We start from the raw sequence: 25425 nt of genomic DNA, 5'->3' as shown, positions 1-25425 counted from the left end.
TTGAAGACATTGTTGACTTTTTGATGCCAAACTTGGTGCGTAGGAAGAGTTTATGGAGACCTTTCATGAGATTGGGTTTACAAACTCACAACATGCATCAAATCAGCTAAGGCCTAAAAAAACAGTTTTGGTTCGGGTTACCTGACCCTATGAAATAGGCGCTGACCCTACCACTTTTAGTCTGTTGGTAAGAAAAGTGTGTGTTTTAATATGCATTTTAAGATGCACTTTTACTACCAGTTAAGATTTACCACAGTTAATAATATTGTTTTAATATTCCAAAAAAAGATGATTAAATGTCAAAAACAATGGTTCTTATGAAGGATACCGAGTTTAATTTGAAAGAATTGAGCATTAAACACAGTATTTCTACCTTATGAGACTAAAGTAGACCACAGTTAGTCTTAGCATTCACCAATCATTTAATATTTTTGTGCTTTCTGCTATTAAATATAAGGTTACTATCTTGTTATCAGTAATTAATATTTTAAATAAATGCATTATTTAGTAAGTAGTTAAAGGTTTATCAGTCAAAATTGATGTTGGTGATACATGTGTATGTATTGATTTTGAATAAGAGTGTCACTTTAAAAGGTTTATACATAACATTACTTTAACACTATTCCCCAATAATAACAATATTATTCTTACATAAAGCATAATAAAAAAATAAAAAATATAAAGCCTACCTACCCTTACTGTTTTTGAATAGGATGTGACCCTTAATGAACCAATTTAATTTGTATGGCCTTGCATATAATTCTCACAACACAGGCTGTAGTTCTTTTTTCAATCATTGAAAACCAATTTTGTTGCTTTGCAGCAATTCTTGGTCTTACTGAACTGCTGTATTCTTTATATTAAATATTTGGCAAAATGCAGATATATTGATATACTAAAAGTTTTTTTTTAGTGTAGGTCCAAAAGAATACAGTTTAAAATATGATATGAATTATGATGTTATTTAAAGTAGTCATGTGTATTCCATGATTTATGGGTGTGTGTGTGTTTATTCTAGCTATGGTGATTACCAAGCATACTGTCGGCAAAAGAAGAACAAAACTTACATCCTGAAGCCAGAGTCAGGCTGTCAGGGGCGGGGCATTTGGGTCACCAAGAACCCCAAGGATGTCAAGCCTCATGAACACATGATCTGCCAACAGTACATGAGCCGGGTGAGGCATAGATAAGTAACAATTAAAGGTGGAAATTAGAAAAAGTGGTGCCCCCTTTCGTCACCTATCAATGTGATACAAATGTCTATAAATTCAAACACAAATTAGTTAATGATGTTGATTTAAATTTACTAAGATTTACTTTTACTATTGAAAAATGTTAAGCAATGAATTTACTTGCTTTTAATTCACCTTTATACACTGATTAAATGAATGTAAGAGTTGTATGTTTGTGTTTCAGCCACTGTTGATAGATGGTTTCAAGTTTGATCTGCGGATCTACACTTTGGTCACGTCATGTGACCCACTCCGGATATTTGTGTTCAAGGATGGGCTGGCCAGGTTTGCCACACACAAGTATCTGGAGCCCACACACAGCAATATAGTAAGACCCACTAGTACACTCATGTAAAGATAGCCCCAATAAACTTGACATATTGACTTGTTTGGCTTGTTTGGTCTAGTTGTATGTCTGCCTCTTACCAAAGATCTTCCTTATTTCACGGAATCTCTTTTATGGCTTTCCATATGAGATACAATAATTGGTTCCTAATGGGAAGACAAAAGGCAATTAAAATCCATGTTAACATGAGACTGAGCTGCACTGATCATGCATTATTCAGATATATCTGTCATCTCAATTGAACTTAACACCACTTATAGTCTTATCTGACTGTCTTTTATACATCAAATATGGTCAATGCAAAAATGATTCCCAGTTGAAATATTAGAAAAATGTATGTATATTTTTCAGGAAAATGTGTACATGCACTTAACGAACTATGCCATCAACAAGCACAGTGAGGACTTTATACGTGATGATGAAGCTGGAAGCAAGCGTAGGATTAGCACAACAAACCGCTATATGCGGGAGAAAGGATATGATGTAGATAAAATGTGGGCGGATATTGATGATGTCATCATCAAAACTATGATCTCTGCACATTCAGTATTAAAACATAACTACCGCACATGTTTTCCTAACCACGTGAAAGGAAGTGCTTGTTTTGAGATTCTTGGATTTGATGTAATGCTTGATCGAAAATTGCGTCCATATGTGATAGAGGTAAGCAAAAGCATAAAGTTGGTTTAAATAATTCCATTGAAACATTATTTGACCCTGGTATATGTATTTGTATCTGTGTAATAATGTAGTATGTATTCAAATGGCTTATTCAAGACTTATGGAAAAAGAAAAATAAGTAAAGTTATAGATCTGATTTATGAATTTTCCATATAGATGATGTACATTTTAAGCCAAACAGTCCTGAACAAAAGTGAATGATTTACACAAGGTTAAAACTTATATGCATTTATTAATATTGGAGTCAGTATCTATCTCCGGTCTAATTTCATTAATTATGTGGTACATAAATTATTGTATTTGAATTTCCCTAGCAATTTGTATGCTTCACAAAATTGATGTTCATTTGGCCTGAACTGGAAGGCATATGACTTAAAATTTTTGTATATATAAATGTAATGATCCCATTGGATAAGCACAATAATTGTCATTCAGTGTTAAAAGTCACAGGAATTGTCAGAATTTTTGTGTACAGTAATTAAAGTCTAGGATTAATTGTATTTGTTTATATATTAATAGTGAATGAACACAGGAGGTCAAGACAGCATATTTTCAAACAAAGGCTTATGGGTTTTGTGGATTGTCATAAATTCACAAAAATGGCAATTCTTCAAGGGAACTACGTTTTGAACTATCAATTCAGCTTTAAATTTGACGTCATTACTTTCTGTCATATAACTACATTCAACAGTAACTGTAGTTTAAATCTGGAGAAAAATGTTACTCTCCAAATTCATCACAAATACATATTTGCCTTCTGTTTATTTGTCATACTGACTTTGTTGCAGAATTATGATGTAAAATTGAATGTCTATTTATTTTTCTAATATTAATTTGATGCAAAACCACCTGATGAATTGTAACATGAACTAACATCTGCTTTACACTGATGACCAGGTAAACCACTCGCCGAGTTTTGGCACAGATTCAGAGCTGGACCGGGAGATCAAGGGTGCGTTGATCTTTGACACGCTGCAGCTGGTGAACTTCGGGGCATGTGACCGCAGGAAGTGTATTGAGGAGGAGAGGCGCAGGATCAAGGACCGGCTGCTGGGCAAGGCAAACAGGAAAGACACCAGGTAGGCATTCTATTCTATGATGGGAGTATCTGAATTAAAAATGTGATTTTTTTTATTATTGTAAGGGATACTTTCTTCAAGAGAGTACTTGTAGCTGTTAATGTGGCAAATGTTTTAACTAGAAGTACAATAACCAAGAAATAACAGAAAGATTTGGCATTTAGATTGTATCCTTCAATTTACAGGGAGGAGTTGGACCTGGCGCAAGCCCAGTACATAGAGTCCCTGGAGAAGTATGAGAACAATCACCTGGGTAACTTCCGCCGCATCTACCCCGGCCCCGGCACAGACAAGTATGAGAAATTCTTCCACAGCAGCGGCACTCTCTTCCAGGAAACAGCAGCATTCAAAGCCAGGAGCGAACTTGCCAGGTACCCTCTCTTATAGTAACTAGTTAAGAGGGAGAATAGGCCACACAAGAGTATGAAAATTCATGTTTTATTCTTACTGCCTGCAGCTGTCTTTAAAAATACAATATTGTTTACAGACAACAGCGCGAGGAGATCACAAGGAAAAAGGAGAAATTAGAGGCAATGTTAAAAGGAAAGAAGTCAACTACGTGTGTGGCTCGGCCGGAGAGCCCAGGCAGTCGGCGTAGACGGAACCTGCGCCGCACCACAATGCCTGCACGCAGAATCACCTCCAGCTCCAGGACCACTATGGAGGTAATGTGTTACCTACCACTGTAACTGATCAACTTCTCAAGCCTATAACCTAATACAGAAGTTTTTTGTTTTTTTATTTAAGGATTTAATACTGTTTTTTTTGTGCTTTCATGCAGTAATGAACATTAAGGTGCAAATCCATTAAGTGTGCTATGGCCTGTTTGCAATATCAAACGTTCATACTGGATGAATGCATGGAAAACAGGATTCTTTTCGCTTGTTTGAAGTTGTTGTATCCAAGCTTTTAAGATAAAATTAAGGAAAGTAGTCTGCTTTCATCATTTGACATTTGTGACATCTGCTGTGAAATCCCTGTTGAGATATTCACTTAAACAACAAAAACAAATTTTGACAAAGATATAGGATTACATAACAAACTTTTTACAATACCAGGTATGTACAAAACAAACTTGTGAACAGTTATATTAAAAAACCTTTGAAAATAAATAAAATAGCTATGAGTTCTTACTTAGGCACTTTTATGAGTCACAAAACCTAGCAAAAAATGAAGGTAAAGTTTTCCTCCATAGGAATCATTTTTGCTGACAACATCACAATTTTGTGAAAAAGAATGGCCAATATTTGTAACATTCTTTACTGTTGCATCATCAAAATCATAACACCATGCAGTTCAATTTTTTCTCAATAGACAAGACTAGGGCATTGTAAACATGTGCTGAACATTTCCAACAAAAACATGTAATCATATTAACTCTTCAAGTGTTTAAATTATAATGATAAATATTTCATCATTTGTACTGACTAACAGACTTAAGAATTCAAATACTTGTATGTATTAAATCTCATTCCGATAAAGGTTTAACATGAGTACTGTGTTTTTAGTCTGTGGGTAGCGATTCATCTCGGCAGATGAATTATGACGAGCCAGTAGACACAACGAAGCCAATGGACATCCTGGAGGAGGAGGAGCTGGAGCGGATCAGCGGCCTCCTCCAGCGTGACAATCTGGTGAGGGGCCTCGGCATCGTTGAGCATGTGTACCGCCTCCTCCACTGTACCCCTGGCACAATGGGCATCCTCAAGTCCGAGCCACGCCCACTACCTCCACCCTTGGTATGTATCCCACACTCTATAGCTGCTCAGTGCCATGTGTGCCTTTGTTAAACATTTAGTTTTTTATCAGTTAGTAGCTTTCTTATTGGCATTAATTTGTTGAAATGCAAACCACAGCATTTCACCATTGAATTGATGTGTATTTGAGGATTATTGATTTTGAAAGATGTATGTAATGGCGAAACTAAAGATGGAAAATTTAATAGTGTTTTACTGTTGACAAGTTTTGGTTCATTTTCTATAATCAGTATTGATTTGGAATAATTGCCATAGATTTGAATAATTAGTCACTCTAGCTTGACTTTGGCTATGGAATTTGTTTATATTGCATGATGTAAATTTTAAATATATCGATGATAAACAGACATTGTTTTCATACACACAAAGTAAAAGTAATTTCATACAAAATAATGAACTCAAAGCTGAGAATGAAGAGCGTTTTGTCCTCCTCTAGTCTAGGATGAGAACTGGCCTTCAGGTGTCACTTGTAAGTGTCCACTTGCTCATATCTCTATAACAACAATTCTTACGTTGACCAATATTAACTAGAAACCCCGCTAATGAGAATGCCACACTAAGAGCGTAAACATGCATGAATCTACTAGCTCTTCATCTAAACTAAACTAGTATAACATCAAAGTTTTGTTTTCTCAGGTTGCTATCAGACTAAATAATGGTTTAAAATTTCAAGAGGTAACTTGTGTTTTATTTTCTTTCTAGCCCCTGATTATCCCTCCCATTGATTGGTGAATGCTTTTTTTTACATAAAATAGCATGAATGATTTGTTTGTATGAATTTTAAGTGGCATGAACAGTGATTTGCATATTTTTTCCTAGAAATGGTTTCTTTTGTAAGATCTATTTGCCATTTATAAAGTTTTATATTTAACTTTTTTAAATATTTTGAATGCTTATGAGATGCATGTGTTTGTCTGAATGGTCCTCAAGGAAAGGCTTTGGAAGTATAGCAACCATCATGACATATTTTTGTCTGTTTTAATCAATTGAGCTTGATATTTCCTGCTGTGTTAATTCCTTCGTTTTTAAATGTAAGATTTTCTTAGAATGCATCTTCAAGCAGGTTTCAAATCCTACTGAATATTTTAAAAATCTGTGTATGCTTCTTGGTTAGTTACTGCCCCCACTGCTGAACGACTTTAATCTTGGTTACTTTTATAACATGCAGGTGAGTAGTTAGACACTTGTGCACACACTCTCTGGTCATGGTGGCACCAACGGTACAGAGATATGCTCTGGTAATCAGATATCAGTTTACTCATCAATATACAACTGCAGAAAGAGACAAATTGAAGACTACTTAGACAATATATTCCACTCATAATAGAACCAACACGTATCATCTGCTTGTCATTGTCACTAGTATACATTTGTACTTTTGTGTTATTTGTAAGATTTTTACATTTTTATTTGAAACATTTTCTATTGTCCTTATCAATTCAACTAGGGCGTGTTTGGCCAAGGTCAAGGCCAGGTAATATTTTCCATTTGTTTTTGAGTTGGCCATAAATGAGTTGCTTCTCCTTTATAAGTTGGCCATTATAATAATTAGCAGTTTTGTTTGTTTTTACTAAGGCTTGCATTATATTTATATTAAAAGTTATTAAATGTGCGCTGGCAAGCTGTTTGCAGCTATTTGAGTTTAGCAATATGTAACTGTTAATAACGCTGCTGGTTGAAGCATAAGCTATGGTTTGAATGAAGTTAGAATCTATATAAAGATTAATAGGAAACTACACCCAGGTAAAGTTTAATTGATGAGAAATATAGATTTTTTATTTTTTACAAAGAAAAATAATGTTCTCTCATGAAATGGACATTATCAATTTTTAATGTACTGCTTTATTGATAGATTTATCATTTGATTCTTTCATTTCTGTACAAGCCTATTATAGAATTTGAGCGTGTAGAATGCTGAGTGGACAAACATTTCACCTTAGTTCTGACCAATACTATATTATTACACAAAATGATACAATGAAATTGTATTGTCATACCAGAAAAATAACTTAATTCTTAAGTTGTAGTTGCATCTTCTCCCAACAGTCTGCCATAGAAAATATGATCTTTAAAATATTTAAATATTTATGAAATTTCTATTATGAAAATGGCTTTCATAATCCAGTCTTGTAGATTTCACAAGAATGACATCTATTTTGTTAGATTTTGATTTTGACATGAAGGCATAATGTATGCATATACAGTCTCCTTGCTTGATTTTGGTTTGAAAAAAATAGAATTAGTATGATTTTTTTAAAGGGACTGTACACCAGATTTTCTGTAACGAATCTCAGGACAATTATTTAATAGAATGTGTTACGCTTTGATATCATAATTGTAAAAAAAAGTACCAAAATGTAAAAAAAAATTGTGTCGGAGACCGGGTTCGAACCCGTGTTGGCAAAATTGCAGTCCAGTGTGGTATCCACTGCGCTACGAAGGCTTACTACAAACGAGTGATATATTTAAGCTATATACCTAAGTTGGTAATATCACGTGATAACATTGACTAGCCAATCACGCATTAGGAATGAATTCTGCTAGGTAGACATACCCAGTAATCTTTTTAATGGAAAAATGCGAAATAACTGCTAAACTTAAATAAATGTAAACTATGTGGTACTTCAGTTAGTAAGTTTAAATGCATTGTACACATTAATACCAAGTTTATGTCAGTTTTTGACAATTTTCTTTTTTACTTGCAAATTGATCATCTGGCCCCAATTTCTCGAAAACTTCTTAAGTCCATTTTAACAGAATAAAGCTTAACCCACTATTTTTGTCTTTCAATATATTGCGTTTTATATACTCTTTTAAAAGTTTTAATACTTTAGATAGGAATTATCGTTACGATTACCACAATAAGCCATTTTTCATTTATAAAAAATCACTATAAGTATGTATTTTGGCTTTTTGAAATAAGCAGCTTAAGCCTGTTAAGCTTAAGAAGTTTCGAGAAATTGGGGCCTGGTGAACAGTTGCTTTAACATGGAAATATTTAAAAGAAGTTGTTTTGAACAGTTTTTGTTTTTAGACATTTTGTTACTTAGAAGTTTTTTGACATTCATTAACTTTCCCAATATTTATGTCCAAAAGTCTTCGGACAGATCCACTTATTAAGTGTCAACAAAAAGCAACATGTCCTCATTTTGATGTAAATGTCAGATTTATGACTTTCAATGATTTGAATAATCTCATAGTGATAAGCTGTTCCACAGAGAACTCTGTTTGATATGATTTTCTTATGAAAATGAACAATCATGCATTGTCATTGCTTTGAAATATACAATATAAAGGCTGGTTTCTGACTTGAACCCAAGTCTCTGCATGAATTCAAGTAGTTTTGCCACCATGTAGAAAGCAGTACTCATGTTTGATTTTGCCACTGTATAGAAAACATCACTCATATCTGATCATCAACTCCTGTCAATTGCACAAAGCTCTTTCTGCTGTGCAGGATGCAACTTCTGATTTGCCTGATATTTGACTGCATGATTTGTGAATGAATTGAGTTGTTTATAACATAAAAAAGATAGCAAGTGAAGTTGGATCCTGTCATTATGCAATTGCCTGCCTAAAGTCCTTGGACAGACATTTAGATGTATTATTATGTCTCCCCCTCTCTGGGGGAGACATATTGTTTTTGCCCTGTCCGTCAGTCCGGTAGTCCGTCAGTCCGTCAGTCCGTCAGTCCGTCCGTACGTCACACTTCGTTTCCGATCGATAACTGGAAAACCGCATGACCTAGGATCACCAAACTTAATAGGGAGGTTGGTCATGAGGTGTAGAAGATCCCTATTGTTTTTGGGGTCACTAGGTCAAAGGTCAAGGTCGCGGCGACCCCCAATGTAAAAAACATTTCCGCTCAATATCTTGACAATGGTTTGACCTAGGTTCACCAAACTTGGTAGGGAGGTTGGTCATGAGGTGTAGAAGATCCCTATTGTTTTTGGGGTCACTAGGTCAAAGGTCAAGGTCGCGGCGACCCCCAATGTAAAAAACATTTCCGCTCAATATCTTGAGAATGGTTTGACCTAGGTTCACCAAACTTGGTAGGGAGGTTGGTCGTGAGGTGTAGAGGATCCCTAATGTTTTTGGGGTCACTAGGTCAAAGGTCAAGGTCGCAGCGACCCCCAATGTAAAAAACATTTCCGCTCAATATCTTGAGAATGGTTTGACCTAGGTTCACCAAACTTGGTAGGGAGGTTGGTCGTGAGGTGTAGAGGATCCCTATTGTTTTTGGGGTCACTAGGTCAAAGGTCAAGGTCGCGGCGACCCCCAATGTAAAAAACATTTCCGCTCAATATCTTGAGAATGGTTTGACCTAGGTTCACCAAACTTGGTAGGGAGGTTGGTCGTGAGGTGTAGAGGATCCCTATTGTTTTTGGGGTCACTAGGTCAAAGGTCAAGGTCGCGGCGACCCCCAATATAAAAAACATTTCTGCTCAAAATCTTGAGAACGGTTTGACCTAGGTTCACCAAACTTGGTAGGGAGGTTGGTCATGAGGTGTAGAAGATCCCTATTGTTTTTGGGGTCACTAGGTCAAAGGTCAAGGTCGCGGCGACCCCCAATGTAAAAAACATTTCCGCTCAATATCTTGAGAATGGTTTGACCTAGGTTCACCAAACTTGGTAGGGAGGTTGATCATGAGGTTTAGAAAACTCCTATATTTTGGGGGGTCACAAGGTCAAAGGTCAACGTCGCTGTGACCTCTAATGTAAAAAAATATTTCCGTGCAATATCAGGAGAATGCTTTGATCTAGGTTCACCAAACTTTGAAGTGAGGTTGGTCATGATGTCTAGTTGATTTTGCAATCAGTTGGTCAAAGGTCAAGGTCACTGACCTTGAGGTGAAGAACCGGTTTCTGCTCAATAACTCAAGAACGTTTACACCCAGGAACTTCATACTTGGTATGCCAGTTAGTCATGACTAGTTGATGGCCCCTATTGATTTTGGGATCCATCATTGATTATTTCTCACCTACGACCACACAATGGGGGAGACATGCGCTTTTTCAAAAAAGCAATCTCTAGTTATACATTTTGATTCAGCCTCAAAATCATGTTTTACTTTAAATAGTTATTTAGCGAATATAAAGTTGTCATTTAGGGGATAGTTTTAACTTTGTGGAGGGACATTTGAGGGCAATTGTATATTATCACCATTGTTTGGTTTATGGTCTTGCATTTTTTTTTTAAAGAAAATGAAACATATACTTATAAACAGTTCAAGCACTAAGTTGAACCATTAAGTGTTATATTTTAGCCAACACAACATCATTCAAAGGTTTTGAGGAGGATGTCTGGTTTATCAAACAGTTCAGATGACTCCCGTTCAACCTGCACAAAACTGTGCTCACCAAATTGTCCATTGAAACACCATGAAGTTGTGAGTTGGTCTGTGAATAGATGTTGTCACATAGGCACTTGACCATGTGGTTGCTTCAGCTTCAGTGTTTGTGTTCATTTGGCAGCTCTTGGCCCAAGGCTCAGATGTTTAGATGTAAAAATATATATTATTATTTTTTATCAGCAGTATTCATGTAATCAAATGCTTTTTTACTGAAGTTCATTTCAATGCAATACCCTTTAATAACTTGCTATGCTGAAGCAGCCATAAACTTCAGGTGTGCCTTTGCTGGCAAGTATATTGTCACAGTGTTCATGACCCTGACCCAGTTGTAAGCTAGGCCATTGTCACTTATAGTTGAAACTTTGAAAATTATTACCAACAGATTTTTACTGACATTCTTTTGTCATTTATTTCACATTTTAGCAGGTTTTTTAGAGATTTTTTATTTATTTTATGTTGTGTTATTAATTATCAAACGATGCACATATCTAATATTAGAACCCTTCCACTTAATTGTTTGACACAATTGTTCTTCAAATGTGTCATAACTAATTTTATATTGAATTTTTAATAAAAGAAAAATTTATGCACATTGTGCTCAGAAAATTTGATTTAGATGCTTATTTTTATTTCATTGTTAATACTACTTACCGACATATTTGTTACATCTAATAAACATTTTGTAGCTGTGACGTGATAAATATATCAAATGAGACATATACTTTTATTTCTGAAACTGCTCACAGACCAATAAATCCGATATTCGGAGATTGGCCTTACGTAACCTGGCCAGTCCCCAGGTATGTTCTATGTAACTAACCCGGATCTTACACTGCCTAGAATCTAGTCTTTCTCATCTTGAGCTTCCCCAAACTTCACATCCACTATCTCACTGCTGCTAATGTGACATCAGCTCAGCATAATGCAAAAAAGTTTCAAATGAGATTTTCATACTTATTTTTTAATGCTTTATTTCAGGGTCAATTTTTGTATTATCAATTGTTTGTGAATCAATAAAGTAACTTTTCGATAAATCAATATTGCTCAAAACAGACAATATTTTAGTCTCATAAATTGGTCAGTTTTAATTGTCAGCAGATCTCAGTGTTTTGATGTGTTCAAATCTATATAAGATTGAAATATTTGGTTTATTTGATGATTTAGATAAACATATACATGTAGAAAAAGATTACTCAGTAGATTGCCTTTTATTAGTTTGCTGCTTTACCATTATTACACTGGAGGTAAGGCCACAACATATTACAAGGTACATCAATTGGTCCATTTAACATTATCGTTTTAGAATATTATTTAAACAAATGGCTTATGATTTCTTAAAAGTGTTACATAATCAAGTAATGATACAAAAAATGGGAAATTCTTTGTGGAGGTGTTGTTCTGTTGTGGCCTTAAGGAGCTATTTATTTTGTTTATAAGCATGAATTGACCTACGGTATGGTTGACCATCCATCAGCCATACATGAAACATGCTTGTATGATCACAACACTTACCATCCACAACGTACACGTAGTGCTGCCTTTGCATTTTTACAGTGCTTTCAATAATAACTTGACTGTGTGTGATCATACAATGTATTACTATCACTTTCGTCCATCCTGCTGACCTTCATATTTGAAATATTGGGTTATGTGACTGGCATCAGGAATTAGCACTGACTCTGTGTATTTGTTGCCCTCTTGCTGACATACTCTCACAGTTTTTCTTCATACTCTGATAGGAAAACCAAAGATGGCTGTTCACAAACCGGCAGATGGACTCATGCCTGTCCGGGCGCCAGGCACCAATTAGGATTAAAGACAAACAATATTACAAAAAACTTCTTGACCGATATTTTGGACATAATCATGCTTTGTCCAATGAAAACAATAGTAGAAGTGATATGACTGGCTTTAGGTCAAAGCGCATATTGGCTAGTAATGGTTTGAACACGAAAGAAGACTTAAATCGTCAGTTTCCCCATGTGAGGTTGTCATACAGCAGTAATGAGAAAAAGGTTGTGCTCACCTCAGAGCCATACATTCTAGAAGGTTCTGATACTGAGGAGGTGTTTAACGTTGAGGTATGTGTTCATGGACCCATGTAAGCAAACTGGTATGGAGTGGCCTTAACCTAACTGATTTCAAATTGCTTACACAGAGAGCCCTAATGTTTGTGTTTGTGATTGGACTGTTTTGCATTAAAAGCAGAGTTTCATGCTTTGTTGCATGAAAAACATTAAATTTTCTTTTGCCTGGCGTTGGATTGCATGTGCTATTTGTAGTTAACAGCAGCCATCTTTGAAGTTGTGTTGTAATGTGTTTATCTGCATGCCAATGTCTTTAAAAGAATAACACTATACACGGATTATCTCAATTACTTCTATCTTTACTTATCAGAATTTCTATCTTAAATAAAGCTAATGACTAAAGCTAGAGTTCTGTAAAAGTTCTTTAAAGCTTTAAAAAAAATTGTCTTAAAATAAAGATTATCTTCTGAAGCATGAATAAGTAATGGTTTCATTGTAACACAAGGCTTTGTTTTTCTGGAGAATTGTGAGTGTGAAGCTCCTGAAAGTAGAACTAAGAGCCTTGGGTGGGATTGTGTGGTTGTTGCTAGGTAACCTGGAGGCGGGTTGCGCTCGATACGGGTCCAGTCATCATTAACATCATCCAAGCTTACCAACTTGTGGGCCTGGTTTTGCATTACTGCACAGTATTTAAATATTAATAAAGCTAACCAATTTATTTCATGTGACAACAATATGAAATGCATATTCATAAACCTGGGTTTTACTTGTTTATATTTTAGATATTCTACTACAATATGTAATTCTTTATAACCGCTGTGCTTTTACTAAATCCCCTAAAACCCCAGTTGCTTACTTTAATTGCGATAAACAGAAATGTATTTAGATTGCCTATTTTATGCCTGTATGAGTTTTTTAGGTATGCTTAGCTTAGAATATTAAAAAAACACCTGATTGATTATTTTTTTCTATTGACTAACAATTTTAACAGTGTAAAACAAACTAACCTTAACTTCTATGTATCATTGCGTTGCTTCTGGAGTATATAAACAAAATAACTTTGGTAGTAAATCTATAAAAAAAACACTAATGTCATCCTTCTAGAATTATCGGTACAATGTAGAAACCAAATAATATACCTGCTTCATTATAGAATACAAAGAAGTCTGTATCCAAACGCACTATCAGAATTCCCACTGGACAGTTTCATCATCCATTTGGAACAAATTTGTTATAAACTGAACTCATTGTTCAAATTGCATTCAAGCATGCACTAGGATTTGTAAAAACTTTCCAAAGTTTTCAGAGGCATATAATCTTAATGAGTGTGATCAATAGGCTTTTCTTGGGAATTCTGAGTCATCTGCATGATAACACGTGTTCCTCCTCACCGTGCACTCACCCCCTCTTGCACATCTCCTGTACTTTCAGACCAGTGAGCACGACTCTGCAAGTCAGCGTGTGGACAGTCAGCTAAGTGGCGGGGCTGTGGCCTCGCTGCAGGCCGACCGTAGTGTCACCTCGGGCATGTCAGGCTCCGAGTCTGGAGCCCAGCTGGCGGCACCTGTGCCCCAGCACACTTTGCACTTCACGATGGCAAGCAACATCAGCACGCAGCAGGTGCCATTGTCTCAGACAGAGCGATTTGGCACAGTGTTTCTGCCCCCTCCTTCCTCCCTACACACACACTCCAACTCTCAATCCACCACTAACATCAGCCTCTACCCGCCTCCAAACCCGCTAGCTAAGCCAATCCTGCCCAACACCCCGGGCCTCAGTCGCCCAATGCCCATCTCTTCATCTACATCAAGTTCTCTCTCCCCACAACAGCCCGGTCACGGGGGGCGCTCATGGCAACACAAGACCAATGGCAGCCACCTTGCGGGGGTAAACGAAAGAACAGTCCCTGCCTTTCAGGTGAGACTCACTACACAAAATGCAACATTTATTATCATAATGTGGGATCAAATATCCACCAGGGTAAAATCTTTAAAAAAATATTTGATTATTCCCCTTTTGCATTAGTCAATTTACATGCTATCAGAAAATTCGTAGTCCATCATTTACGGGTGAAATACATACAAGTCATTGACTTTGCTTTATTGCACCAAATATTTTACTTTAAAGTGTATAGCCTCTTTAAACGCTAGTATATAATTTTGCTTGAGTTGAGTGGTCACAAATATATGGGCACACTTACGTTTTGTTTAGTGATGTGTAGCTTATTGCCTTGGTTGCTAGAGCCATAAGTAGTAGGACAAGTGTAAGATTGGACAATATTATCACACTTCAGCATTTTGTAAAGATTTTATTTTTTAACTTTTGAATAATTAATTTTAGACTAAAATGATTTCATTAAACCCCATGTTAAAAAAGTTTGTGTGTGTTTTCTAAAGTATGATGCATGCACACTAAAAGATGCAACTATGAGTAACATGAAGCACATTTTTTAATGTTAGCTTATTTTCACAGAGAAACAAGTTTATGCGAAAGCCCCTGGGAGGGGTAGGGCGTGTAGGTACTTCCGGGGCGGTGATCCCTGACTCTGAGTATCGTAACCTGTCCTCTCTCCTCGAGACCGAGGCAGAGCGCAACCGGATCCTGGCCCGCAATGGTTACACCACCAATATGCCAATAGAGGCGCGGTCAGACTCCATCACACCGACCTCAACTTCCAAGCGTGTGCTCAGTGCTTCTGGCCAACGCAAGGACACTGGTAGGTTTGAATGATATATTCTGGTCAATGTAAATATTGAAAGTTTCTCAAATATTGAGAGTCTTTATTTTGAAGCACATGATTAGATCAATGTTTGATAATTAAATTAAATGTAATTTTACACAAATAGTTCATGTAGAGAGAGAGCATTCTTTATATATCTAGAATTAAACGTCCCAAAAGGTAATGTTCTGTTCTCTGTTTTTATGTGTGCAATCATGGTAGGACAGGTGGCACAGAATTAATGTTGAGGTGACTGTTGAATTAGAGATAGAGGTGTGTGTTCACCTAACTGTTCTCTGGCACTCACAAACACTACAGATTAAAGTTATTGTTAAATATGAACAATTCTAGACTTCATTATTTAATTATTGTTTCAGATTCAAGTATGTAGCACAAACCCTTACTTGCCCTTTTTTGTTGTTTTTTCTATGCAGGGTCCGCTAAGATTGTGTATAAGAATAAGTTTCTAAGGATGCTTTGCCAGTCATTGAGTAGGAACTAGATAGGCAAGGGAGTTGAAACGCATGCACAGAAATACAGACATGTCTTTCTATTGTTTTAAAGTTTCTGCATCAATGAAAGCAACTGTAATGCTTAAAGACTGGTGATTTCAGGAACTCTTAACACGGTCACCCTCACATTGCGAGGCTCTCTCACCCTATCAGAAAAATGGCTTTACCAAATCCTTGAGCAATACAAAAAATAGTGACTGCATGCTGCGTAAACACATGTATGCATGGTTTGATCATTGTAGCTCTTCGCATAGACGTGGGCGCGGGTTTTGCTTTGAGCATCAAGACTGCTCCTTCAGTTGTTTGTTTTTTCAAATTTATATGATGATGAATTCAATAAAAAATTATGATTAAATTTTAAAGTCATTGAACAATTTTGTAGATTTATCTCCTTACAATAATAAGCAGCAGTCTTTATGCCTTTGTGACTTGAATTTGTTATTTATTATCATTAAAATGTCTTGTCAGACCTTTCTTAAACATTTGTTGGTTCTTTAAATTGTAGAGGCCCCCCTAATGCACCAAGAGCTAAAGCCGAGCTATATGAGTGAGGCAGCCGGTATGTTGTCATTTGTAGCGTTCTCTGCTGTGTCTCCCCTCCCCGGCCTCCACGGACACTGCCTCACACTAGCAGTGATCCCATAAACACTGTCTGCAAGCAAACCATATGATATATAACTTGAAGATGCGTTTATATTCATGACAATGTTTTAAATTATAAATACATACTTAAGTCTGATGGTACTTTTTCTGGCACCTCTCCCCATCTCATTACGGACAGCTATTAAAGCACCTGTCTATATAATAAATACAAATCAGCATCTATGACCATGATTTCTGATGGTCATTCTAATTTTCAATTTTTAAAAATTTTAAGTCTCTTTTTGTATGGAAATTGATTTTGATTCAAAGAGATAAAGAATGACAATGAGAAAGAGTACATTTGTTGGTCTGTGTTTTCAGCCAACTACAGACTGTAAGTGAGATGAATGATTTGATTATTGATATACTCTTGTAATACCCCACCCACCATAATTGCATGCTGCCTTGGTCGAAATTATACCTTATTTTTTCAAATTATATATCTCACATAAAAACATAAAAGACTGTCACAAAGTATTGCTTTGGCTTTCATACTTCCATTGGTAGTATAACTCTTATTTCTTTTGTCTTGCCTAGCTTGATCTTCAGAAAGAATTCTTTTGAAATGTAATAAGTTAGCGTCACTGTAATTTAACGTTGAAAATGAACTCTGCTATTTACCGAGGGTGGCCAAGGTGGTGCATGTTAAACGGTCCTGTCTGTAGTCAGTTAACATGTCTCCCTCTAACCAGAGTGTTGAGTGCTGCTGGACATGTAGTGTGCCTTCATCCGGTTACCCACCTGGCCTGTTCACTCTGCACATCTAAAAATCATTCATAAATGTGTGTTTTTCATAAACATGTGCACTAGATGAGTTGAGTTGACAGGTTGAAGGCACAAAAATGTTTTCTTTTAATATCTATAAATCTGCAGGCATCATGGAAGTTTTGTTTGCATGTGGCAGCTATGCTTTTCAAGCTTGATTGAGTTTAACAGAAATAATTAAATGTGGGTTTTCGGTTTTTGTGATTGAATTTTGTGTGAATTTTTCTTTCAATTTTAGTTCAGAGTTTTCAATTTTACCTTCTTTAGAAATTTTATCAGTACATGATCTAAGTAGTGAAAATAGCATTTATACCTTTAATTTGAAGTATTTTCATTTTCTTTCAATGGTAAGTGTACTTTTTCTTTTTTGATATGTTGCCAGGATGGTTGATTGGAGTAGAAACAAGTGAGAACAAGTCCATGTACATGTTTTCTTTGTAAAAAACACATCAGTGGGCAACAATAGATAAAAGCATTAAAATCTTTCATTTGAACATGTTTACTTAATTGCTTTGGTCAAGATCATGTTAAGTTTTGTAGAATGTCTATACAATAATAAATGAAATGTGTTTTTGATGCACCAAATGCTTAACATAGTCCCATGAATAAAGATGCTGGCCTGTATCTGAAAAGATAAGAAAACTTTTGTTTGTTGTAAGAGATGAATAAGGACAATTTTGAACCACACTTGTGACATTGTAAAACTGATCTGTCGCTTAGTCTTATAATAATGTAGCACATATTGCATATCTTTAAAATACAGTACAAGAAAATGTCCACTGCTGTTTGCATCACAATAAACTAGCACCAGGGTATGATTTTTAAATACCTTGGTTGAATTTTATTTATTTAAAGGAGCATGTAGGACGTATCTTGACTGCATTCACAGTACGCAGAGATATCTGTAGTTAACCATATCTATCACTTAAGTGCATTTCTGTACAACACTCGTAAAACATTTATTGGAGTTGATTACTTAAGTAGATATTGTAAACAATTAACGTCATTAAATGTTTGTTTCCAAGGAAACAGGTTGAGGTATTGTCATAGCCTTGGTGTTGTCTCCATCACTGTGCAAAAATAAAATAAAAACTTGCCCATTTAACTCAAATGAAACTTGGTACCGATGATGGTAGTTCACATGTTGCTAGAGACAATACACATAATTATGCATACCATAACTCTTGCTCTAGTAATTGTCGAGGTATGCCTCATGTTTGACTTGGGAAAACAGACAAGTGTGGGGTTCCCTCAGCATGGCTTTTGTTTAAACTGTGTGTTTTCATCGATGAATGTTATTTGCCATATGTTTTGTTTTTGTTTCTCTATGAATAAGTCATTTTTGTTTGTACCTTGTATATAATATTGATATGTAGTTCACATGTATCTCTGTAACTCACACTGGACTGTACAGTATGGTTGTGTTTTGCTACATGTCAGGTTTTCGCACAACCTACCAGTCAAACCTGCTGTGGCAGTATCACCTCATCGGAGGGTCGGGTACTGTATCTCCCATATTCAACACATGACTCGACTCAATGTCAGGCTGGCAATCCCATACCTTACTTCCAGAGTACAGTGCTCTTCAAAGGCCCTTGGATAAACTTGAAAAGAGAACTGTTTTGCTATTTCATACCATCTTTTATGTATTAGCTGAAATTGAGCCAGTTTCTCTGCCAAGAACAGTGTTCTTGCTTAACGTTACAAAAACCACCAGTCTGAAATTCTTCATGTTGATTTGCTCCCATACTGTTTAAACTTGGAGTATATTTGGAGGGTTTGGAGTTTTGCCCCACTTATAATATCTTTAAACTTCAAGACTCACTAAGCAGGAACACTAGTATATCCACAGAGTAATTATTTACTGTTAGGCCAAGGACTTTTGATGGAGTGCTGTGTGAAAAATCATAAAATTAGATAAAAAAACAACAACAGGTTATATAGTTAGCCGGATATCCAAAAGTTAGATGTGATGAATTATTTAAAATTTGTCTACAGATTTGTTTTATCTTTGATGTGCATTGATTACTGTTAGATATTATTTTTTATTTTTCTTTAAGGTTGCCATCTTGTCTTGAGCGATCTTTTCAATTAGATTAATCCAATAGCCAGTATCTAAAAAATCTAGACAGTATGTTTATAATCCAAAGTCTAATATCAAACAAAATATTAGTAAGTGCTTTTTGTAATCTTAAACATTCAGCATGGCGTTACCTTTCTGTTATTTTATCCAAAAGCTGTAAATGTAACCTACAGTAAACAATGTGTGTGTGTATACCACATGATAAATTGCGTCATAAATGCTACGTCGGAAGGCAATAGTTTGCGCTGATTGAAGTCTTTAAACAAAGATAACTTTCTTATTTATTCACTGTTTTAAATGAATCATAGCGCAGTCTACGCCGCCCAGAGCCCAGCCTTCGGTCTTTAACCAGCGTTTGATTGAGAGTGTAGTTTCTTTAAGCACAAAGACAAACCTATTCATAAAACGGCCATCTGATTGAGCACTGTCAAAACATTTCTTTGTAAACAGGTTTGTCAAAGTGTTTGATGAAACTAATCACCTTATCAAACTCCGGTAATAAAACGAAGGCGTGGCTCTTGAAGCGGCATAGACTGACCTTTGGTTCATTTAAAATGGTGTAGTGAAAGAAAACATATCTTTGATTTAAGTCTTCATTTTAAGCACAATGTTGCCTTCCGACTTAGCATTTATGATGCAATTTATCACGCACGTGGTTTACACAAACTGGTAAACATAATTAACTATTATTGGTTGTAACCCTGACATGGTCTTTAGAGATTTCATACACCAGTATGTTCCAAGCTTTGGTAACAGTCAAACTATAACATTATGCATCAGTATGTTCCAAGCTTTGGTAACAGTCAAACTATAACATTATGCATCGGTAGGCTCCAAGCTTTGGTAACAGTCAAACTATAACTTTATGCATCGGTATGTTCCAAGCTTTGGTAACAGTCAAACTATAACATTATGCATCAGTAGGCTCCAAGCTTTGGTAACAGTCAAACTATAATATTATGCATCGGTAGGCTCCAAGCTTTGGTAACAGTCAAACTATAACATTATGCATCGGTAGGCTCCAAGCTTTGGTAACAGTCAAACTATAACATTATGCATCGGTAGGCTCCAAGCTTTGGTAACAGTCAAACTATAACATCGGTAGGCTCCAAGCTTTGGTAACAGTCGAACTATAACATTATGCATCGGTAGGCTCCATGCTTTGGTAACAGCCAAACCATAACATTATGCATCGGTAGGCTCCAAGCTTTGGTAACAGTCAAACCATAACATTATGCATCGGTAGGTTCAAAGTTTTGGTAACAGTCAAACCATAACATTATGCATCGGTAGGCTCCAAGCTTTGGTAACAGTCAAACCATAACATTATGCATCGGTAGGCTCCAAGCTTTGGTAACAGTCAAACTATAGCATTATGCATCGGTAGGCTCCAAGCTTTGGTAACAGTCAAACTATAACATTATGCATCGGTAGGCTCCAAGCTTTGGTAACAGTCAAACTATAACATTATGCATCGGTAGGCTCCAAGCTTTGGTAACAGTCAAACTATAACATTATGCATCGGTATGTTCCAAGCTTTGGTAACAGTCAAACTATAACATTATGCATCGGTAGGCTCCAAGCTTTGGTAACAGTCAAACTATAGCATTATGCATCGGTAGGCTCCAAGCTTTGGTAACAGTCAAACTATAACTTTATGCATCGGTAGGCTCCAAGCTTTGGTAACAGTCAAACTATAGCATTATGCATCGGTAGGCTCCAGGCTGTAACAGTCAAACTATAGCATTATGCATCGGTAGGCTCCAAGCTTTGGTAACAGTCAAACTATAACATTTATCAGTAGGCTCCAAACATTGGCTGAAAATGTAGGTTGTATTCTAAGATATGATAGAACTATATTGTTATGATGAAGCTAGATAAACTACATAATAGTCTGGTACAAGGTTCCGGTAGATAGTTCGATCATGGATATAGATGGATGTCTTTTAGACTTATTTTATATGTATATTCAATGTATATAGATTTTAATATGCTTTAGCTTTAACTTGTTTACAGTATGTTTTCTATTGTCTTTTTGCATGTTCATTTTGCGGTGTCATTTATCTTATAAAAGATTTTGTTAGCAACTGTGCTACAATTTAGATTTTTTATACCTTTTTAAGATAGTTCACATCAATATAACCATTGCATACCAATGACACATGTAATACAGTATTGTGAAATTGTCGTTTACTCAGTTCTTGTTTCATTTTCTGTCATTTACTGTGATAGTTAAACTAGATAAACTGAGAGTACATGAGTTTTTCTAGTGTAAATTATTTGTGGAACAGTTTCTGTATGTAACTGCCATGTTATTCCACCATGTTGAGTGTACATTGTGCGAGTTTATATTTCAGACCTTCAACGGTATCATTCCCAGCAAGGTCCCGGGCTGTCTGTGGTATCAGGTATGTCTTACAACTAAACATAAACCTCTACTTTAGAATCTGTTAATTTGAAAGCATTTATAAAGTTTAATACATGTACATGTATGAAAAATGTTGATTGAATCAGATGATAAGATTTTGATTATTTGTGTCACATTTATTACTATATAACCTACATTTTAAGTGTAACATACCCTAGCCAGCCATAACCGTAATGTGTGAAATGAAGGTTACCCCTACCACACTAGCCACAATGTGTTTTGAAGATAACCCACAATGTAAGAACCGTTTTTGCAGGACCAGCCCCAGTTATACAGCGACCTGATCTGGGGCACAGTGAGAGTGGCAGCGTGATGTCGGCTGGCGGGCTGAGTCGCGTCAGCTCCCATCACTCCAGCCTCTCTGACTCCAACATCCCGAGTCTCAGATCCACACGCTCACAGCGTATCCGTGGAGCTTCCAACAACATCCGCCTCCGCCAGATGGAGATGCGGGAGAACCACGCGATCGCCTTTAGCTGATGTCAACCTTGCCCAGCTGGTCCCGGTCTCATCGCTGCTGCCAACCTGTTTACTTGTGCTGGTTGTCATACCAATGTTGTTGCCAAATATACACTCATATGTGCTCTATGTTTTGCTGCAAATTGTTTGAAATGACTGCTTGTGTAGCTCATTAGGGCAGTTTTCCAAATGATGCCAGTGCTATATCTGTATTTCCTCTAGTTCTGGAAATATGCAGAAACTGTTGATATCCTGTAATCTGTATTGCCTAAACAGACAGTTATGTAGGTTGGAATAACATGTTAATATCAGAATTGAATGCACAAAAATGAATCATGTTGTTGTTGTTGTCAAAGATTATTTCAAGCATTATTTTGATTCCTGAAGCTTGAGTTGAGATGCCTGTTTATTGAATATATTGGATCATGTAAAGGTGAGGGAGAGATGTGCGTGCATGTCCTGTTAGCTACGGTCAGTTTTATCATTCGGAATACTGGACAACTTACATATCAGCATTTTGTGAAGACTTGAAATGTGGTGCAGCAAGGGTTTAGACAAAGACAAGTGTTTATCTGTGGCTGTAAATACTTGTATAGTGAAACAATGTTCATGTATTGTAGAATTGAAATGCATTTTATTTTTTATTTAAGGAGCTATATTCTTACATGTATGAACAAATTAATATAGCACTGTGAGCTCAAATGCACAAGTTACATAGGTTAAATGGACCTACAAGAACACTGTGATTACAAGGTCAGTCTGTGATAAGTTTGTGCTATCTGTTGATAGTACTTTTGAATTGATGAGTATACTTTTCTTGATTTGTTAAGTTTAATTATTTATAACTTTTACCTGTTTTACATTTCATCACTTGTGGTCCCAACTCTAATTTACAGTGTGGAGTAAAAACATGTACTCACCCAAATAGACTTGAGCTAGGTCTATCCAATTACCTCAGCACATTGTTGAGTCTTTTAACTGTAGCAATCTGAATATCTGAGATCACATCAACTTTTATTGGTCTGGTAACTGGTGTGGACTTGCGTTTACCATGAAAAGTATAATGGTTACATTGTTGTTTATTTTGGATGTTCAAAGCACCTGGTGTTTTTGTTCAGTGTACATATGTTACATTGTAAAATCATATGAGTGATACAATCTTTGTTAGGTTGATATTTTTACATTTCTGAATGAAGCTTGTACATGTATGCTGCTACAGCTTCATTGTTATTGCTCTGTGTTATTTAGATAAATGATGGTTGTGAGGACTGGAAGTGGGACGGAGGTTTTTTACTCAAGTGAGCAGAGGCAAGCTACTCAACTGACTTTTCCACATTAGTGTCCCAATTAAGCATTATAATAAAGATTGTATTGTTAGCATATGGTATCTCAGGGACTACTGTGGAGTAGTATTCTTATTTGAAGGAACAAGTTCTTTAGTTTAGAAATAATTAGTTTTGTTAACAAACAAACATAGAGTAGAAGAGACTGGACCATGTTTTTGAAAGATATCAATCCCACTGAGACTCTCAGAAATGCAAAATTTTAAAAAGAAATAATGTATATTTAAAGCCAACCTATAGATGGAAATACACATTGTATATACAGCAATTGTCACCATAGATTGTTAGCTAGTTAGAAATTTACAATTCCAATCAAGATTTGAATTTGTGTGTCTGAATCTAAAATTCAGTCTCGAGACCTTTCCTACCCTGGTAGTTGTTTTATCAGCAAGTTGTTAAATGTAGAAACCATTGTTTACACTTAAATTAATACTTATGGTTGCTGTTAAGAATTTGAGTTGGCTATACTTTTTAATTTTACTTGTTCTCCGTCCTTACATGTGCCAATATTGAGTCACTGGATTGATTAATGTGCTGTATTATTTTGGATTTTCATTGTTATAATTTATGTAAAAAGTTGTGTATTGTTAAACATATTTAAATTATTGAATATATTTATATTATTAAATAAATGCAGCTCATAGACAGGTGTGTTGTGTTTTTGGACACTAGCCCTGATACATATGCTAGGTCTTTTGCAGGACAACAGGATAGAAAGATCTGCAAGTAAGGCAGTTTCTATGGATTCTTCCAAAATTACGAGGCATACAGTCCTTTCCACCTGTCTTGGAAAGTATGTCATACTCATAAAGGCCAGTTTAAAATCTATGAAAAAGCAATGAGTGTGGAGAAGTTTTGTACTTCCGATTATAAGTAACAATTATGATCTTATCTTCCTCATTTATAGCTTGTCTGCTTCTGAAAAAACTCTAGGTACTGTTAAGCCTTGTTGTTAGTGCAAAAACTCCTTGGCCATAACACAAAAACTGTCCCAAGATATTCAAATAGAACTTGGTTTACATGTTGCAAAATACTGTTGTGCAACAATTTTCCATACTCCAGTATAACTTCATCCTTATATATGTGTTACCGAAGTAAGCTATCTTTTTGTGGTTTCCCAGCTTTCTTGGTGGACATTGTTTCACTAGGCGTGTCTGTTGCAGGTGTTGTTGGTTTGAGTCCCAGTTGGGGCATTTCTTTATATATATAAAATATTCTATTCTGTGCATGCGCTACTGCATTGTGAAACATGAAGAAAATACATATTTCAATGTATAGAAAAATAGAAACCTAAAATATCTGTCCCAAGTGACGTTGATCCTTATTAACACACCATGAAGTTAGTAGCATGTATCGATATACTAGAAAATAAACTTTTTGATTTACAGACCAATGTGTGACAAATCGCACAACCACAAAATAACAATAACATCCAATTTAACACACTTTCTTTTTCTTTGTATCATTCATACTTTACATCAGCCATGGCAAATAAATGTACAAGTTAATAATGGGTTATAAAACTTGTCAATGTCACATCTACTATGCAACATAGATATAAAAAAAAGTAGCTTTTGTCATCTTTTTAAAACTGAAAATCCTCGAGCTACTGAAAATTTATCCCAAAAGGAGAAAAAGTAAATAAAAAAATAACTGGACAGATATTTTTTGTGTGACGCCAATAAAAAATTTTAGGGTCAGATGTAAAAATTTGGTCAGATCAAAAAAAATAAAAATGTTACACCTATTTCTTGTCAAATCAGTTTTGAGTATCATGGCACCAAATCTTAGAATCAAGTCCCAAGTTTATATTTGTGAGAATAAATGTATCTTCCATGGTCAAAAGTGTAAGATAGGTTCATCCAAACCCGAGCGTAGTGTTTTGCGAAAACGAGGTTTACGTAGTTTCTGCAAAACACGGCGTGAGGGTTGGGATGAACCCATCTTATACGAGTGGCTATGGTAGGTGCTTTTTCTCCCACCTCAGTTAAACCAAAA

At 35.9% G+C, this 25425-nt stretch overlaps 1 protein-coding gene across 40 annotated transcripts in view; it reads left to right on the top strand.

The window, feature by feature from the left end:
* LOC128227235 (tubulin polyglutamylase ttll6-like) overlaps positions 1–24072 on the top strand; it is a 40404-nt gene extending 16332 nt beyond the window's left edge. For 5 of the 40 annotated variants that reach the window (XM_052937545.1, XM_052937542.1, XM_052937544.1 and 2 more), the window contains 16 exons: positions 1019–1175; positions 1417–1560; positions 1930–2241; positions 3157–3338; positions 3524–3709; positions 3826–4003; positions 4847–5077; positions 5532–5564; positions 6543–6569; positions 12189–12530; positions 13908–14393; positions 14949–15192; positions 16213–16266; positions 18555–18614; positions 21555–21605; positions 21882–24072. In XM_052937545.1, the coding sequence (XP_052793505.1) occupies positions 1019–1175; positions 1417–1560; positions 1930–2241; positions 3157–3338; positions 3524–3709; positions 3826–4003; positions 4847–5077; positions 5532–5564; positions 6543–6569; positions 12189–12530; positions 13908–14393; positions 14949–15192; positions 16213–16266; positions 18555–18614; positions 21555–21605; positions 21882–22105 (2911 nt within the window). In that variant the 3' untranslated portion in view covers positions 22106–24072. Of the gene's footprint in view, positions 1–1018; positions 1176–1416; positions 1561–1929; positions 2242–3156; positions 3339–3523; positions 3710–3825; positions 4004–4846; positions 5078–5531; positions 5565–6209; positions 6264–6542; positions 6570–10362; positions 10486–11195; positions 11250–12188; positions 12531–13907; positions 14394–14948; positions 15193–15357; positions 15376–15809; positions 15926–16212; positions 16267–16670; positions 16684–18554; positions 18615–21554; positions 21606–21881 lie in introns of all 40 variants that reach the window. The other 35 variants (XM_052937565.1, XM_052937570.1, XM_052937555.1 and 32 more) reach the window with 34 other exon arrangements.
* The last annotated feature ends 1353 nt before the right edge of the window (positions 24073–25425 follow it).

Source organism: Mya arenaria, chromosome 3, assembly GCF_026914265.1.
Source record: "Mya arenaria isolate MELC-2E11 chromosome 3, ASM2691426v1".
NCBI lineage: Eukaryota > Metazoa > Mollusca > Bivalvia > Myida > Myidae > Mya > Mya arenaria.
The sequence above is the reverse complement of the archived record's forward strand: the minus strand, read 5'-3'. Positions and strand labels throughout refer to the sequence as shown.